The 16,997-nt window shown below is 36.3% G+C and overlaps 1 protein-coding gene across 1 annotated transcript in view; it reads right to left on the bottom strand.

Annotated features, from left to right (window-relative positions):
• LOC102808357 (metal cation symporter ZIP14-like) overlaps positions 1-15,780 on the bottom strand; it is a 28,328-nt gene extending 12,548 nt beyond the window's left edge. Inside the window, exons 1-7 of the mRNA XM_085494263.1 lie at positions 15,431-15,780; positions 14,705-14,974; positions 11,273-11,474; positions 10,439-10,659; positions 2,504-2,669; positions 1,876-2,045; positions 62-229 (exon numbers count right to left, since the gene is read on the bottom strand). Coding sequence (XP_085350389.1) covers positions 62-229; positions 1,876-2,045; positions 2,504-2,669; positions 10,439-10,659; positions 11,273-11,474; positions 14,705-14,974; positions 15,431-15,727 — 1,494 coding nt within the window. The 5' untranslated portion in view covers positions 15,728-15,780. The remainder of the gene's footprint in view (positions 1-61; positions 230-1,875; positions 2,046-2,503; positions 2,670-10,438; positions 10,660-11,272; positions 11,475-14,704; positions 14,975-15,430) is intronic.
• Between the last annotated feature and the right edge of the window lie 1,217 nt (positions 15,781-16,997).

The following is a 16,997-nucleotide window of genomic DNA, read 5'->3' as shown; positions in this document are numbered from 1 at the left end:
ACAAATTTGAAATACAAATCTGGACAGTTTACAGAAATTGATTAAATTGAAAGACACTTACATCAATTTTGTGTAATTTTGTTATACAGATAGTAGAAATCTTCTCAAAAAGAAAGAATGCATACACCGAAACCATGACAACCACACTTTTCCATATATGGTTAGTCGCTTCACTCTCACTTTCATGACTACTTGCACCATGGGAGGAGTGAGAGTGAAGACCATACGCCTGAAACAAACAAGAAACAAACCAGAATGAAAACAAAAATGAAACAAGAATGAAAACAAGAATGAAAAAAGTCATTGAACAAGATACAGTCTCTGTCGGTATTATCAACAATGTTTGAAAAGTCTTACAATTCTTCCATATAACAAGAAACAATTATACTTTACAAGGAAAATAATGAAAACACATAAATTATAAATTAACCTTATTAGACTACCAAGGTCTGCATGGTTATTTAGATTTTTCTTATTGCTGCATATGATAAAGTCTCTGTTGTTGAAAGAAACAATAATTCCTTTTATATTCAGACAGACATACAGACAGACAGACAGACAGACAGACAGACAGACAGACAGACAGACAGACAGACAGACAGACAGACAGACAGACAGACAGACAGACAGACAGACAGACAGACAGACAGACAGACAGACAGACAGACAGACAGACAGACAGACAGACAGCACCACAACATAAGGCCCCTGTTGACAGTCAACGGGAGCAAAAAATTAAGACACCTATTCTATGGGATGTGGCTCCAAACAACCATCACTGCAATGGAATACATGCAGACACAGACACAGAGACACAGACATACAGACGCAGACACACAGACACAGACATACAGATGCAGACACACAGACATACAGACGCAGACATGGTGACATACAAGATCATGAAGATTATTAACAGAATTAATCCCTCGCTATTCTACTTCTATTACCCTGCTACAACAGGTCATTGCCAAAAACTCACTAAAGGACGATCACTGCAAACTTGAACTATGAAAGAAGTATTTCCATCGGCAAATCTTCAACTGAAATTCACCACCAGCCAACATACTTACTTTTGAATAATTACATAATTCACTACGTTCAATTACCCACCATAGACTCTGGTCAGTCAAAAGTACTATTTTGAACTGTATGCATTAATCTGTGATTCAGCCAATGACAGAGAGAGAAATCAAGGTCAGGGGAAGTCCCATGAACTAATAGATTTTCTTCCATGTCATGCAACACGTGACCGAGGCAAAGAAGCCCGTGCCATCTTGCCAAAGGATCATTTCTGTTTTTCTTCGCACCGAGTGCATCGTGCATCGTAGCAAAGTGGTATTCAGTCTCCAGTTTTTCGACTGAGTTTTCTAAAGAAGCTGTGAACCGTTGGTAACAGTAGACGTAGTGGCTGGTAGGATAAGTTTTTTTATTTTAGGGCCAGTGTCTTTTTTTGTGTGCAAAAACTCAGATGACGCATTTATCAAAACTAACATTAAAACTTGTATTTTCTAATAAAGTTAATATTTTGATGTTTCGTATTTATGTCTGCTAGACCTTGGCAGACTAATAAAGTTGATGTGTAATGCACAGTTGTGAAATTTCAAAATATTTAGTTTTATTACAGTGACCTCTTGGCTAAATAGCGCCTCAATGAGTCATGATATCTACTACGTTACGAGAAATCAGAAGGCTCCCAACAAAAAATTGATTATCTCTTTTTTTTAGGTTGGTATTTTTCACTTCTGTGATGGCATTTGTAACACTCTGCACACATGTATCACATCTCGCTTTACAATACAGGTCACTTAGTACCTAAACCAACAAGTCAAATCACCATGACAACGGATTATAAAATCACTATCTACTGCTTACCTGGGGCATAAGATGTATAAGTGCGTCGGCCGCCAACGTCCCGACACCGAGCGCGATGAAGAATTGCAAAACTTCTTTGTAAACGTAGTTCTGGAGAAATGGAATAAATAATAAACCAAGAACAGCCAGTAGACTGATAATGAAGACAGATAACGTTCCATAACCATATTCTATAAGTAAATGAAGACGGTAGATTTAGTCTACTGCCTCCCAAAAAAGAACTTTATTAAGCTGCTAGGGTCTGGCATATATTGCTTCTGCAGATTAAAACATTCACTTTATTAGGTTGCCAGGGTCTGGCGTATATTGTTTCTGCAGATTAAAACATTCACTTTATTAGGTTGCCAGTGTTTGCCATACATCACTACTGTAGATTAAAACACTTAACTGATTAGGTTGCCAGGGTCTGGCATATAGTACTACTGCAGATTGAAACATTAAATTTATTAGACAGCCAAGGGTATTGGATACATCACAACTGTGCATTAAAACATCAACTTTATTAGACTGCCAATGTCTAGCAGACAGAAATACCAAACAAAAATTATTAACTTTATTAGACCACCAAGTCCTACATTGTTTTGTTTCCTATTTATTTTCAATATACCTTCATATTGGGTTTACTTACTCTGTGCCGTGGTGAGTTGTTGTTTTTCTTCTTCATAGTGGTGTACGCAAGCATCTGACAAAACTTGTTGCAATAACGCAGGGCAAAGTGATATGAACTGAGAGCCTGATATGCCAGTGTCATGGTCAATGTCATATATCGTCATCAAATCTTCCCCTGAATAACACTGCAAAGAATAAATACACCTATTATTAACATACATATTATTCTGCAATTTTTTTTATATTCTTCAATATTTCTAGAAAATAACCCTATTCTGAGCCAAGAGACAAAGTTTGAGTCAATTTTCATTTTTTTTTTTAAATTTGACAATTTTTGCCCAAATCTTCTGAAGGAAAGTACAGATTATGAACGGGACTGATTTGTGAATTTTTGATAAAAAAAGGAAACTGGTGTTAAAAATGTTAAAGTGTATATAGTGACAACCCAAGGTACTGTCAAACCTGTATATAGTGACAACCCAAGGTACAGTCAAATCTGTGTATAGTGACCACAAAAGGTAGTCAAACCTGTGTATAGTGACCACCCCTAGTACAGTCAAACCTATGTAGTGAACAGCAAGTACAGTCAAACCTGAGTATAGTGACCACCAGGTACAGTCAAACCTGTGTATAGTGACAACCCAAGGTACAGTCAAACCTGTGTATAGTGACCACCCAAAGTACAGTCAAACCTGTGTATAGTGACAACCCAAGGTACAGTCAAACCTGTGTATAGTGACAACCCAAGGTACAGTCAAACCTGTGTATAGTGACCACCCAAAGTACAGTCAAACCTGTGTATAGTGACAACCCAAGGTACAGTCAAACCTGTGTATAGTGACAACCCAAGGTACAGTCAAACCTGTGTATAGTGACCACTCAAGGTACAGTCAAACCTGTGTATAGTGAGCACTCAAGGTACAGTCAAACCTGTGTATAGTGAGCACTCAAGGTACAGTTAAACCTGTGTATAGTGACCACTCAAGGCAGTCAAACCTGTGTATAGTGACAACCCAAGGTACAGTCAAACCTGTGTATAGTGACCACTCAAGGTACAGTCAAACCTGTGTATAGTGACAACCCAAGGTACAGTCAAACCTGTGTATAGTGACCACAAAAGGTAGTTAAACCTGTGTATAGTGACAACCCAAGGTACAGTCAAACCTGTGTATAGTGACAACCCAAGGTACAGTTAAACCTGTGTATAGTGACCACTCAAGGTACAGTCAAACCTGTGTAAAGTGAGCACTCAAGGTACAGTCAAACCTGTGTAGTGTCTGACCATGGTACAGTCAAACCTATGTATAATGACAACCCAAGGTACAGTCAAACCTGTGTATAGTGACCACTCAAGGTACAGTCAAACCTGTGTAAAGTGAGCACTCAAGGTACAGTCAAACCTGAGTATAGTGACCACCAGGTACAGTCAAACCTGTGTATAGTGACAACCCAAGGTACAGTCAAACATGTGTATAGTGACCACACAACGTTTCATGCTGTAGCTTTATACTCAGGGATGAGAATGAGAATTTTAATTTTCAGCTGAAAGTAAACCGTAGTTGATCAAATCATTACAATACAGACACTGCGCCTTTCTCGGGACCTCGCACTTGCCAATGACGTCACTCAATTTTTCAGTTATCACTTCATCTTTCTTCTCGATTCGCACGTTCAAAGTCACTTCCTTGTCAAGTAATGTCTTTATAGATCTCTGGCACAGCTGACTTGTTTTCCTTTGTAAGCAATTTCACAATTATCGCTGCGTGAAACAACGATCCAACGCAGCTAACAATTGAAACAATAAAATGGCGTCATTGGTGAAAAGAAAAAGTGAAAGCTCTTCACTGATTGGCCCCAGAACAAACCCAGCCAATCATGTTAATCGTTACATTTTACTTCAAACTCTTTGAAACCACTTCAGATTTTACGATTGCACTGATGAAAAGAGTCGAGAACATTCCGCATTGGAGACGCCACGAGTTGTCTGCCTTCGACCATACACGGATTCACGAAAAATTCTCATCCCTGTATACTATAAGATTCAAATTGGGGAGAATGTGGTTTTCATGATACACTATTCCGAACTGTGTTTTTTAGGAAGGGTGCAGCGAGAATGACGTGGTATGTGGTGCGTCTGCCTGCAGTGACAATCGTCATTATCCTGGATGTCATATTATGTATTCGTATTTCACTACATTAATATTCACGATGTAAACAACAACTGTATGCGTATGCGTTTGATAATTAATACAAACTGTACAAGTTTTAGTAATCATGTGTGGCGTGTGTGTCCGTGTGTATTCCTTACAAATACAGTCAATCACCATGCAGTGCTGGGAGTTAAGGCTGTCATAATATGTATTCGTATTTTGCTACATTAATATTCACTATGTAAACAACAACTGTACGTGCATGCGTTGGATAATTAATACAAGCTGTACAAGTTTTAGTAATCGTGAGTGTCTGTGTGTATTTCTTACACTGGATTTGAATCTCAAGTTTTGTGTTATAATATTTGTGTTTTTGTTTACACATATTATTTTTTTAAATAATGAAATGAACGCGAAGCAAAATTCTTTTTATGTTTGTCCAAAAGAGATTTGATTTGTAAGTGACATAAATAGAATTAATCCCTCAAACGTCACAACATTACATATGCACAGGTTTATTTATTTACAATTTTATTTGTATCAAGACTACTAATAATAGAATGACGTCAATAATCCCAGTTTTACAGGTCTTTTTTATTTATTTTTTTTTGTCACAACAGCTTTGGTGGTTTTATTTATATGTCAATAAATGCAGGCAGTTTGAGCATTCTGTGTACTGTAGATTATTACATATGTACTGCAGTTTATTTTGATTCGTCCCTGAAATCAAAATCGGTATTTCCACAACCCATATGCAAATGAGGTCTGAGAGCAAACAAAGTAGTCCCTTCAGGAGTACAGTTTTTCGAAATAAATAATATTTAGAAGTACGATATTTTCCTTTTGGGGTACATGAATATACTTGCCGAGTGAAATGAAATTTGAACAACAGTAATGGTACTTTTAGGCAGTCACTTATTTTGGCCCAAACTAATTTGCATATCACCCATGCAATAATGTTTTTGGTATTTTCACGGTCTATATGCAAATGAACATGGTATTTTCATTGGCTACCGAACTATTTTTATTTTGTAAACACATTTTCGTCTGCTATTTTTATCCAGTTCAAATCGTCCAACAACATTTTTGGCATGTCAGGTGTACATCACATAGAATACTACGATTGGGAGAACTTAATGTATATTGACCACCTGGAAACTGAGTTTTATAAACCTTGAAGGGCTCTCAGAAGATCCACCAGCAGTAAAATCAGCGATTACTATGCAGCCGCAACCATCAGCATCGAGATACCAGGTTTCTGCTGGTGACGTTGCGGCGTTACTTGGTTCCAATAAAAATTACCAACGCCAAAAGAGCAACATTTTAACCGGTAATCAAGACTCAGTCAATCCACGACCAGCAAGCAACATCACACACAAAGTTGTAGCGTGCAGCTAAGCGAGAACCGCTGTCGACAAAAGTCATCCCGTCTGTGGAGTACCGCAGTTGCACGGCATGTTTGCCAATGCACAGTTCTGTGGCGGAACTTTTAACTTCAACATAAACTGTGTATCATAGTCGTCCAGTTCAAGTTCTGGTTCTGCCGTGGTCCCAACTAAACGTCAACGAGTTATTTATTCGGACAGTGACTCAGATTAGACGTCTGATATTTTTAATTTCAAACAAACAGTGACTCGCGTTCTCCGGGCGCGTTCTACACTGACACGCGCTGCTATGGCGTATTACTTATATTGGAACATATTAATGGGCAATGGGGTTCCCCGACCTAAATTCCATCCCGGTTTGCACGTTCTTTCTTTAATACGAAATAATCAAGTATGGAACATATGTAATAATAACAGAACCCCACACCCTTCCCGTGGCTTTCGCTCGTGAAAATAACTTCCATACGCAACGAAAGCCACGGGGAGGGTGTGGGGTTCTGTCATAATACTTTATTTCCGCTTGGAATTTATTTTCGCTATTTTTGCTGAAGGATCATTCCGTTAAAATAAAATACAGCAAATATACTTTTTTTTCCCTATATTTCACATTAAACTCATCAAAAATCAGTGAAAATAAATTCCATATAAAACGCTCAAAATGCCATTTTAGCAAAAATTAATTCCAGCGAAAATAAAGTACTCCACAGTATTATAACCAAACTTATCAGACTACCAATGACTCCATTGTATTCAGGGTTTTTTCTAGAAAAAAACTGCAAGAGGGAGCACTGCAATTCAGCGGCGCCACCAAGTGGAGGAGATAGGGTTCTCCCTACCAGGGTGTTGGGTTTTTGATAATTCTAAGTTAAAATGGAGCATTCTTGGCTTCCTTGGGGCCAAAATTACTATCAGACAGGTCACAGTTGAAGACAGTGGCCACATGTGATCACTAGTCAATCAGAATTTTATGATTGCCAGAGGATCTGCTCCCCAGGGTAAGGGGGCGCATGGCCGTGGCATGAGGGCGCTGCGCCCCTGTTTAAAAAAATCCCCGGTAATTTTTCACATTTTTGTTGTGGAATACAAGACAGAACTGGAAATTATAAATAAACTTTATTAGACTGCCAAGGTCTGCATGGTTATTTTCATTTTTCCCATTGCTACATATGATACAACACACAGATTTATAAATAGTTTGTTAAAACTGATAAATATTCAAAACAAATTAATGATTTGTTTTTAGTTCAAAAATGACTGACAACTTTTTTCCAGGTTTTTACTAAAGTACTTTTAAAATGAAAAACTAAAAGAGTACCACTGCACTGTTTTTCGGAACGTCCTCAATTCCAGAAGCAAACTTATTTTTTACAATACAGATGCCAACTATAAAGCCAGATTGAAAATTAATAAATGAACAGCAATACTGTAAAATGACTAATTTTCACTGGGTTTAAATTTCACTGATTTACCATTTCAGTGGGTTTTAAATTCACGGTTTTATCATTTAGATAATATGTTCTATGCTAAATTTTACATATACACTGGGTTTTAATTTAGCTCATTTTCTAGTCAGCGAAATAAGCAAAATTAAAACCCAGTGAATAATTAACGCTTTTACAGTATTGCAATATTAGACACTGTTTTGCTAACAAAATAGTTACATAAAGCAATGGCTACATTGTTAGCAATATATTTATATCATTAGCAAAACAGTCGGGCACAATAAATTTAGCTAGATTCAACTTAGCTTGCTTTCAAATCTAATACATGTTTAAATTGAGCAAAAATATGTATTATATCATTAATATATCATTAAAAAATAAATATATACAAACATGGTATCAGCAACTTAGTCATGTCCCAAAAAACGGAAATTCAGGAAACAAACTAAGAACGTATAATTTGTTTAAAATGGAATATGAATTTGAAGGATATTTAACAGAAATTCAGGACTTCAATTTGAGAAGAATGGTTACCAAGTTTCGACTTAGTGACCATAATTTGGAAATAGAATTGGGCAGGAGAAAATTTCCAAGAATGGAGGCAAATTACAGATTGTGTAAAAAATGCAACACAGGTACTGTAGAAGATGAACATTTCATCCTTGACTGTTGCTTCTTCACTCAAGAAAGAAATACCCTTTTAGAAGATTGTAAATTAGAAATGTGCAGTACAACTAACCAAAATTTAATATTCACTTGCATTATAAATAGTAGTACTGCACTAGCAAAATACTTAAAAAAACACAATTTATAAAACCTAATTGTACCGTTAAAGTCCTAATATAAACCGCATACGTAATAGTAACCGCACCCCCAATTCTGGCTTCGGGGTTAAAGAGTTCTTAACAAAAATTGAAAACTTGAAAAGTACCTATTACTAACCGCACCCCCAATTCAACAAGACCGTGACTGACTTCATTGTTTCAACCAGCTGTTCCAAAACGGCATTGTTCCTAATCCTATTCATTTGTTTTGACAACATGGCTAAAAATATTCACACCTATTTATTGTTCAGCGGTGATAAGATGTCAGATAGGCAATGAAACTGCTTTTGTTCTGGCGGCGACCTCTGTCAATACTCTTTCTGAATACGTCTGTGTTTCGTAAGTTTTAGACAATGAGCTTTTATCACCGTAAAAGTGTTAAACTGAGCATTGAAGAATAATTTATCTTTCGAAAACAAATAATTTTTTGATTTAAAAAAAAAAATCGTGCCGTTTTCCCATGGAAATCAAAGGCAAAAGATCGCACTACATTATCGGTAAATCTCTTCCGTGTTCACCATGAGGTCGCTGAACTGTCATTACCATATTTAAATGAGCTATGTAATTTAGACACGTGGGCACCATCCAGCATTTTGATTGGTTAATTAGCGACTTGACCTATCCAATCAATAATACGTCCCGTGAGCATTCAAAAACATGGCGGATATCGTATCGGCTGTTTACATGTGACTGAAATCATTCGCTTACGGGGAAACTAAGTTGAATTTTACTTGCATTTTATAACAATTCAACGAATTTATTTTTCGTGCGTTATTGTAATCACTACTAAATAATAATCACCAATATCAACACTTCGAAAACAAGTAAGTTATTCACTTGTGACCCGCAGCATGGCAGGATCGAGCTACCGTTATGTGATCATTTGCTACTAAGCAGTGCATTCGTGTTTTTATTTGAAACTTCTGTTAGAATATACTTTTCGTTACCAAGAAAATTAACAAAATAAATGCATATTACATTAAAAATACCGAGTATTTTTTGTATCATGTTGAATTTTTTTTTGATTGACTGTAATTTTTCAACATTTCGTAACGCCTATTTTAGAACCAAAATAAGGCCTTTCACTCTTCCCTGACGCCTATTCAAGAGATTGTACGGTGTATTGTTTGTTTTGTGCATGTGTTGTGGACAAAAAATGACCATGCCCATTTAGTGATTGCAATATGTACGTAATAGAAACCGCACCCCAAACTTGAGCTTTTGATCCCAATTTTTAAATTGATACATTGTAATATAAACCGCGGTTTATAATAGGACTTTAACGGTAATACGTATTTTATATATACCCTTTAGTTTGTTTTGTTTGCAATTTTGAAACTTTTGTTGTTTTTTGTGTTTGTTTTTTCTGATCTATATCCATACATACAGCACCCACCGATGGTGCAGTTGTATAATAAAGTTATTATTATTATTAATATAGGGAAATACCACTAAGAATAAATTTAAATTATTGATGACAATGATAGTCACTTCAAATAATATAAGGTTATTACGAGGATACTGCAAAGTATGCACAAAGACAGTACAGTACAACGGGAGTATCGGCCAGCTGGCAGCGGAGGTTGATTCACGGTGTACTGTCTGACTGCATACTTTGCTGTATCCTGATAATAACCTTATTATTATACATTTTTTTCTTCCAAGGATACACCATGGGAATGCCGAAATCCAAAGTGTTTAGAACAGAATCAGCAAACTTTTTTGAGTGGTGGCCGGTCAAACCCTTATTCATTCATTCATTCATTCATTCATTCATTCATTCATTCATTCATTCATTCATTCATTCATTCATTCATTCATTCATTCATTTATTTATTTATTTATTTATTTATTTGTTTATTTGTTTATTTGTTTATTTATTCTATTAGACGATGCTTACAAGTGTAATTGTTCCATATTTGGAATTTGCGTTTCCTAATATGGTAGGAAGAAAATACCCAGAGCAATGCCGCAAAATTACAGCACGCTGTAACTTATGGCGTTACGGTGACAGATGTACAATAATTAGTAGTCTTTTTATGGAAAACCAACGACAGTTGGAAGTTACACTTGAACTGTACTGTGGATTTAAAATTATGAATTTAAAATTTGGGGAAAAATACAGTAAAAATGAATAAAATATTGATACTTACATCAAGTTCTTCAGCTTCATGATGATGATCTTCGATAACGATAATGTCGTTCCCATGGTGATAATGCTCTTCATCTGTGATGTGACGTTTGTGATGTGATGAGCTAATCACGGTCATATCATCCACGAATCGTTTTTTACGATCATGATCGTGATCATCATGATCTTCTTCATCAGTGTCCGGATTCCCAATCCCAAGCTTTTCTAGAATTACTTCAAAATCTGGACAACAAGAGATGAAGGAAATTTGATTCATACAACAATTTTATTTTCACTAAATCATTCAGCGAAAATTAATTTCGAGTGAAAATAAAGTATTTTACAGTATTTCCTGAGTGTACTAAATAAATGGCTGCCTGTCAAACTTGGTGCAAAATAATAGCCTGGATATCAGCACACATAGACTGATTTAAATTGCAGATCACAGAGTACTGTGTAAAATATGCAGTTGAGAAGACACACAGACAACTCTTGACTTGCAGCCTTGCAGTGTGCGAAGGTAGTAAAGTAATTTTTTTAAGTGAAAATGAAAAAAATTAAAAATGCAAATCTGGCAGGCACGAGCAGAACAGATATTTTGTGTCTGGCCCAATGGTACATGTACAAATGTAATACTGTAAAAGAGTAATTATTCACTGGGTTTTAATTATGCTTATTTCGATGACTGGAAAATGTGCTAAATTAAAACCCAGTGAATATATAAAATTTAGCATAGAACACATTATCTTAATGATAAAACCGTGAATTTAAAACCCACTGAATATGTCTGAAATGGTAAATCAGTGAGATTTAAACCCAGTGAAAATTAGTCATTTTACAGTTTATGCATTCTTACTGCTCTCATCAATGGTTCCATTAATTCCATAACGTTGATATAAGTCATCCAGGAAGGAATCCGGTTCCGGTAATTCCGAAGTCCCTATACAGTGTCCTTGTAATAGATTCCATATGATCAGTGTACATAAGCTTTCTACCTCGTGCCAGTCTGTCAGTTCAGTCACTCCAATATTGTAGAGCAGGGAATCGGCGTCAAAACACTACAAAAATACAATAACATATAAAATATTAAAATTGCATTTCCACTTTGTGTAGTCTGTAGAAAACCTCTCACTGACCATAAGCACCATAATAACTTTGGATTAAGTATACTGTAAAATATTTTTGCTTCAAATTTATTTTCGCAAATAATTTATATTAAACTCATCAAAAATCAGTGAAAATAAATTATATAAAAAATAATATTGATACAAAACACCCAAAAATTCTTTTCAGGGAAAATAAATTGATTGCAGCAAATACACAATAATTTGTTTTTTGTTTTTAAATTCAAAGGGAGTCCTAAAATAAAATTTAGAAGTCACTCCTAAAATAAAATAAATTATTCTTGGGTGAAAATGTTTTTTCCACAATAATTATGGCTTGTCGATTATATTTTATCGAATTCCGGAAATGAGAATCATTCAACCCCTTCCATTATGTCTTGCCTTATTCTGAATTATAAACAAAATCTGTGAAAGTTCATCTGAAAAAAGGGTGGGAGAATTGAAAAAAAACAAAAAAGGAATTATTCAAATATATAAATCGAAAAAAAAATATGTGCAACAGAACCCAAACAGAAGTGAGGGTAGGTCACCACTATGTTGGCCAAAGTCTGTATTTTGAAATGTTAGAGAAATAAAAAAACAGGTTAAAAAAAACTAATATGTGTGATTCTCTGTCAAAGAAAATAGTTGGCTGTCAATTTTACAGTAGCTTAGTACACTGTTAACCTTTTCACCACCAGTTCCCTCTTTTCATCACAAATTCACAAAATAGTCCCTTTTATAGTCTGCAGTTTCCTTCAGAAGAAAAAAATTGAGTAAAAAATTGACCAAATTGACCAAATTGTTGTCTGTTGGTTCCAAAATTAGGGTTCATTTCCAGAAATACTGAAGAATATAAAAAATAGTGCAGTAAAATTTGCTCCCAAAACATTGATGGTGAAATGGTTAAGGTATTTGTTTGTTGAATTTGTGCAGCCATGTCAGATTTATGGACCCACACATCTTAACCCATATAAGGTTAGATTAATAAATAAATCACAGCGCTGCCAACAATGGCAACATTGTCTGAGTATAAATTGTATTGCAGGTTTTATGACATTCTGAAGTCCCTATTAGATAAATATTCGCGATATTCATCAAAAATACTGTAGAATACTTTATTTTAGCTGGAGTTAATTTTCGCTGAAAAGACAATTTGGCTGTTTTGTATGGAATTTATTTATCTCTGATTTTTGACAAGTTTAATGTAAAATATAGAAAAAAAGGTATATTCGCTTGATTTTATTTTCACAGAATCATTCCTTAAGCGAAAATTATTTCCAAGCGAAAATAAAGTATTCTACAGTAGTAAAAAATGTGGCATTCTATAGTAAGAACATTCTACCACCCTCAATTCATCAAATCTAGTTTAGGGGTCAACCATTTAAAACAATGGGGGTAGAAGATTAGTTGAGAAACATGTTGAAAAAACGACATGCAATTTTAGCTAATTGTGGTAAAATGACATAATAGCGAAATGTTGATTTAGCGAATCTTTCTTGTCATTGTTGATTTCCTGTTTTCACAATACTTGTCTGACACACGTCAAAAGAAATGGGCAGTTATCACCTTATTATACGTTTTTTTGTGTTACAGCAAGTTTCAGAAGTATTGGAGCAGCCAATTTGCGAATTCGCTGGCAAATTGGCTAACTGCTTTGGTTTTGACTGAACGGTTGGCTTTCGAATCTCGATGGCGCCGTCCTGTGTAATGAGGTGTTCGTATACAGGGATTGTCCACGCAAAAACGAGGAATAAAGTCGAATTTTATTAGGTTTAATGTTACCCCAACGAATCGTTTTAATGTGAAGATTTATTTTCTCCCTGATTTGTAGGCAGTTTCTCAACTTGTCTATTTAGTTTCAATCAGTGTTCAAGATGGTAAATATTGGTGGATTAATTGCATTTATCTTATTATCACTTGTACACCAGATGACTGTGGCTATTCGCAGGCTGATCAGGAAAACTACTTTCACATTATCACGCCTCGCAAAGCAAATCATTCAGGGGAATCCAGACATGTACCATGCTACGTATAAACATTCTATGTCCCCTAATGCAATACAGACTCGCCCAGAGTTTAGTCAGAACCCAAGCAGTTAGCCAATTCGCTAGCGAGTTTGCAAATTGGCTATCCCAATACTTCTGAGACTTGCTGTAATTTAATAAAGTGTATCTATCATGTCAATACGTTTTTTTTGTGTTGTTTACAAAGTGTGTGTGAAGAAAAAAAGATATTGGCGGCCATTACACAAGGGAAAAAAAAGTACATGCCAGGTGCGCAGAAAAAAAATGTTTGTTCAGTCAAGAAAAATGAAAATGTACAGACAAGTCACCTAAAAGAAGAATTTCCTTGTCACAATCTTTCACCCCCCCCTAATTTACAATGGTTAACCACTTATGTGTTGCTTGGGAGGATAGCAGATATGGCCTTCTCTATTTATAGCTCACGTATGCAAATTAGGTACCGTTAATAAGCTAATCAACAATAGGGCTTTGCTGGAACTGTCGTATTCACTATTATAGATAACAAGTTTGAATATTTTTTATTTTCTGTGAAATAATTAAATTTTGTAGATAAATATTAGTTCAATATTTTAGTGGCTTTTATTTAATTTTAATTTATTTTAATTTAAAAAGAGAGGTACGTTTAAGTAAGTACGGTGGTCGTCGCGCCGCGTCCTGTTCGATATAGGACTCATAGCGACGTATACAACGTGTGTAGAATACATTGTTTGTTTACATGAAATTCGAACATGCGCTGCGCGACAACCACCACGCTTCAACTACGGTACCATCACAAGACTAGTTTTTTTTTCGCATACTGTTGGAGTACACACAGACTTATGAGGCTATGTAAGCTAAATTATTGCCACATTTAGTGTCAAATATGAGTTAGTGAATGATTGATAAGGAATAGTAGTAGTCTCTTAGCCCACTTTTCAAACTAGGTCAGTACTTGTTCTCTTGGTCACAACCTTGCTACTACAACTATTTGAAACAATACCTGATAGAGATCAAGTGAAAAAACACTAAGCCACGCCCACTTGATGACGTAGGTGAATTCTTATTGAATACATAATGAACAGCAACAAAAAAAACATGGCAGCTACCACTCCGACCTTGTAATGTTGGGGAGTTAAATAATAAATAAAATAAAAGCTAGATATTTTGACACTGCGTTACCTGCACTGAACTATCCGATTCATAGTATACGCTTATATTGTGTAGAATAACCACCAGCTCCTCTTCGCTTATACCGTTCTCCGACGAGTCGTTGAGGAGTCGACCCCAGTACTGCTGGGCGAGTTTTGCACTCGGATCGCTCCAGTCTTTGCACACGGACTCGATGGAAGCAAACTTATAAACCAATACGACGAAGGCACTTCGCAGGTCTTCATCGCTCAAACTCGAACTTGTTCCCGACGATGCGTTAAAATTGTCCGCCTCGAAGCACTGCAAGAAGCAAAAATTACAAATTCGCTTTAGTGTGAGAAATAACAGACGCCATTTTGTTGGTTTTAATGGGATTACCGAAGGTACGATGTTGAATTGAGGTTGAATCGCCTACCAAAACTCGGCGCTCCGGCGTTACCGTCTGTGAAATGCTACAAAATTGCAACTTCTTCCGCAATAAGACAGTAAGAGAAACAACATGTATCATAAATAACGTGGAGATTTGGTTTAGACAACACCAGGTACAGTCCCATTCCGAACCGGTCCCGGATATAGAATTCGCAATCACGACGCAAACAATCAGTTTCCAAAATTTAAGATCTGAAAACGTGATATTTTCGCAGACTTGCCCGTCATACAAAACATTGGCAAAGTACGCATAATTATGTCGATTCCGGGCGTAATCTGGTTACCTACTCGCAAAAATGTAGCAATCGACGATCGTATTATTCTTACCTGCGTGCACTGCGTCCTATTTTCGAATGGGCAATCAAACCTCGCTATGATCGTATCCAACATTAAGTCAACCAATTCAAAACTAATCGTTCTATTTACACCATTTTCCTGGTGTATCCTCCGCTCCAAGTCGTCCAGGTACGACACGATTCCGTCAAATACATCATCGGCGTCGTACGACTGTTCGTCACTGTGTTCGTCATGTGTCGTCGACGTTGTTTCGCCGAACGTTGCTATGAAATTACAGGAATTCACCCAAAAGCCAACAATAAACATGTAAAACATCAACTGAGCCATAATAACAAATGAGAGAGCATCGATCGCCAATTTCACTTTTCGGCTCTCCCGGATCAACACCTTTCAAATAATAGTGAAAGCAGCATGTGAAAGGTCACGTGGTTTCAGAGAGAACCATTGTAAAAATAGGGGGGTATTAAATTACAATAACATACACTAAAACTCGGGGGGTGTAGAGAATAACTTTTGGGTAAATGGTGTTTTTTCTCCACTTTAAATATTTTTTTAGCTAGATATTCTTTCTAATACTGCGTTGTATTATTATATTTTTTTCTGTGTGTATATATATTTACTCCAAGACAATAGTTTCTTGTGTTATCGCTAACACGATTGTGTCAAAAGTCCCGAGACTGATTAATATTACTTTACATAAATATTATATTTTAGTGAAAATTAATAAATTTATGGAAGGAATTGTAACTTAGGACAATATACATAATCACAAATATTAAACTCTAAAGTGACGTCATCTGAAGTGCATCAGGCGTCAACCAAACGTTTTATCATAACGCCATGTTACCACTATTGGAACTTGAGGTCATTTTGCATTGGGTTAAAGCGAAGGGGTCGTCACCTGCGCACGCGCAAGCATAGAGTTCCAAGCGACGGTGACAACACACGCTGGGTAGGCGCTTGTTTGTAAACAACGTAGTGCCATAGCCGTCCGGTCTGCATTATGCACAGGTGCAATGTGCCAGGCAGAGTTCTATTACTTTCGATGATCTAACCGCAAGGAGCTCTGGGAAGGAGAAAGGCACAAGTGGCCACTCCTTCGCTTTAAAGGGCAGCGGTCGTCGCGCCACGCATGCGCGAGATATGGCTTTCATATATGAGCAAAGATGGCGACTTTGACTGTTGCTCAGACCAAACGGAGTACAAACTGAGACGTTATCGAGCTTCAACTTAAACTAGGTATTTAGTGATTGGAAGATATAGAAGAGTCACCGGCGGTAATTAGTTAACGTAGCGCCTACTCGTGATTTCCTTTGGAAAGCGCATTGGATTGTGGGGAAATCAATATTTATGCCGCACACCATGGCGACTTCCCTCTCGTTAACAAGATAATGAGTAATAATATTCCAAATCTTCGATGTAAAATGGGACATACAACTTTAGTGTTCAACATTGTTTGTTTTGTTTTTTGTTTTTTTGATAAATACTTATTTTATCTGTGTTGCTAGGGGGAAATTATGGCTGCTATGGCTAAATCAATGCAAAATCCTTTTTTCATACACTTTTTGATCTCCAAAATATTTTTTGGGGGGCATAT

This window comes from Saccoglossus kowalevskii, chromosome 20 (assembly GCF_978046115.1).
Source record: "Saccoglossus kowalevskii chromosome 20, keSacKowa6.1, whole genome shotgun sequence".
Classification (NCBI taxonomy): Eukaryota; Metazoa; Hemichordata; class Enteropneusta; family Harrimaniidae; genus Saccoglossus; species Saccoglossus kowalevskii.
The sequence above is the reverse complement of the archived record's forward strand: the minus strand, read 5'-3'. Positions and strand labels throughout refer to the sequence as shown.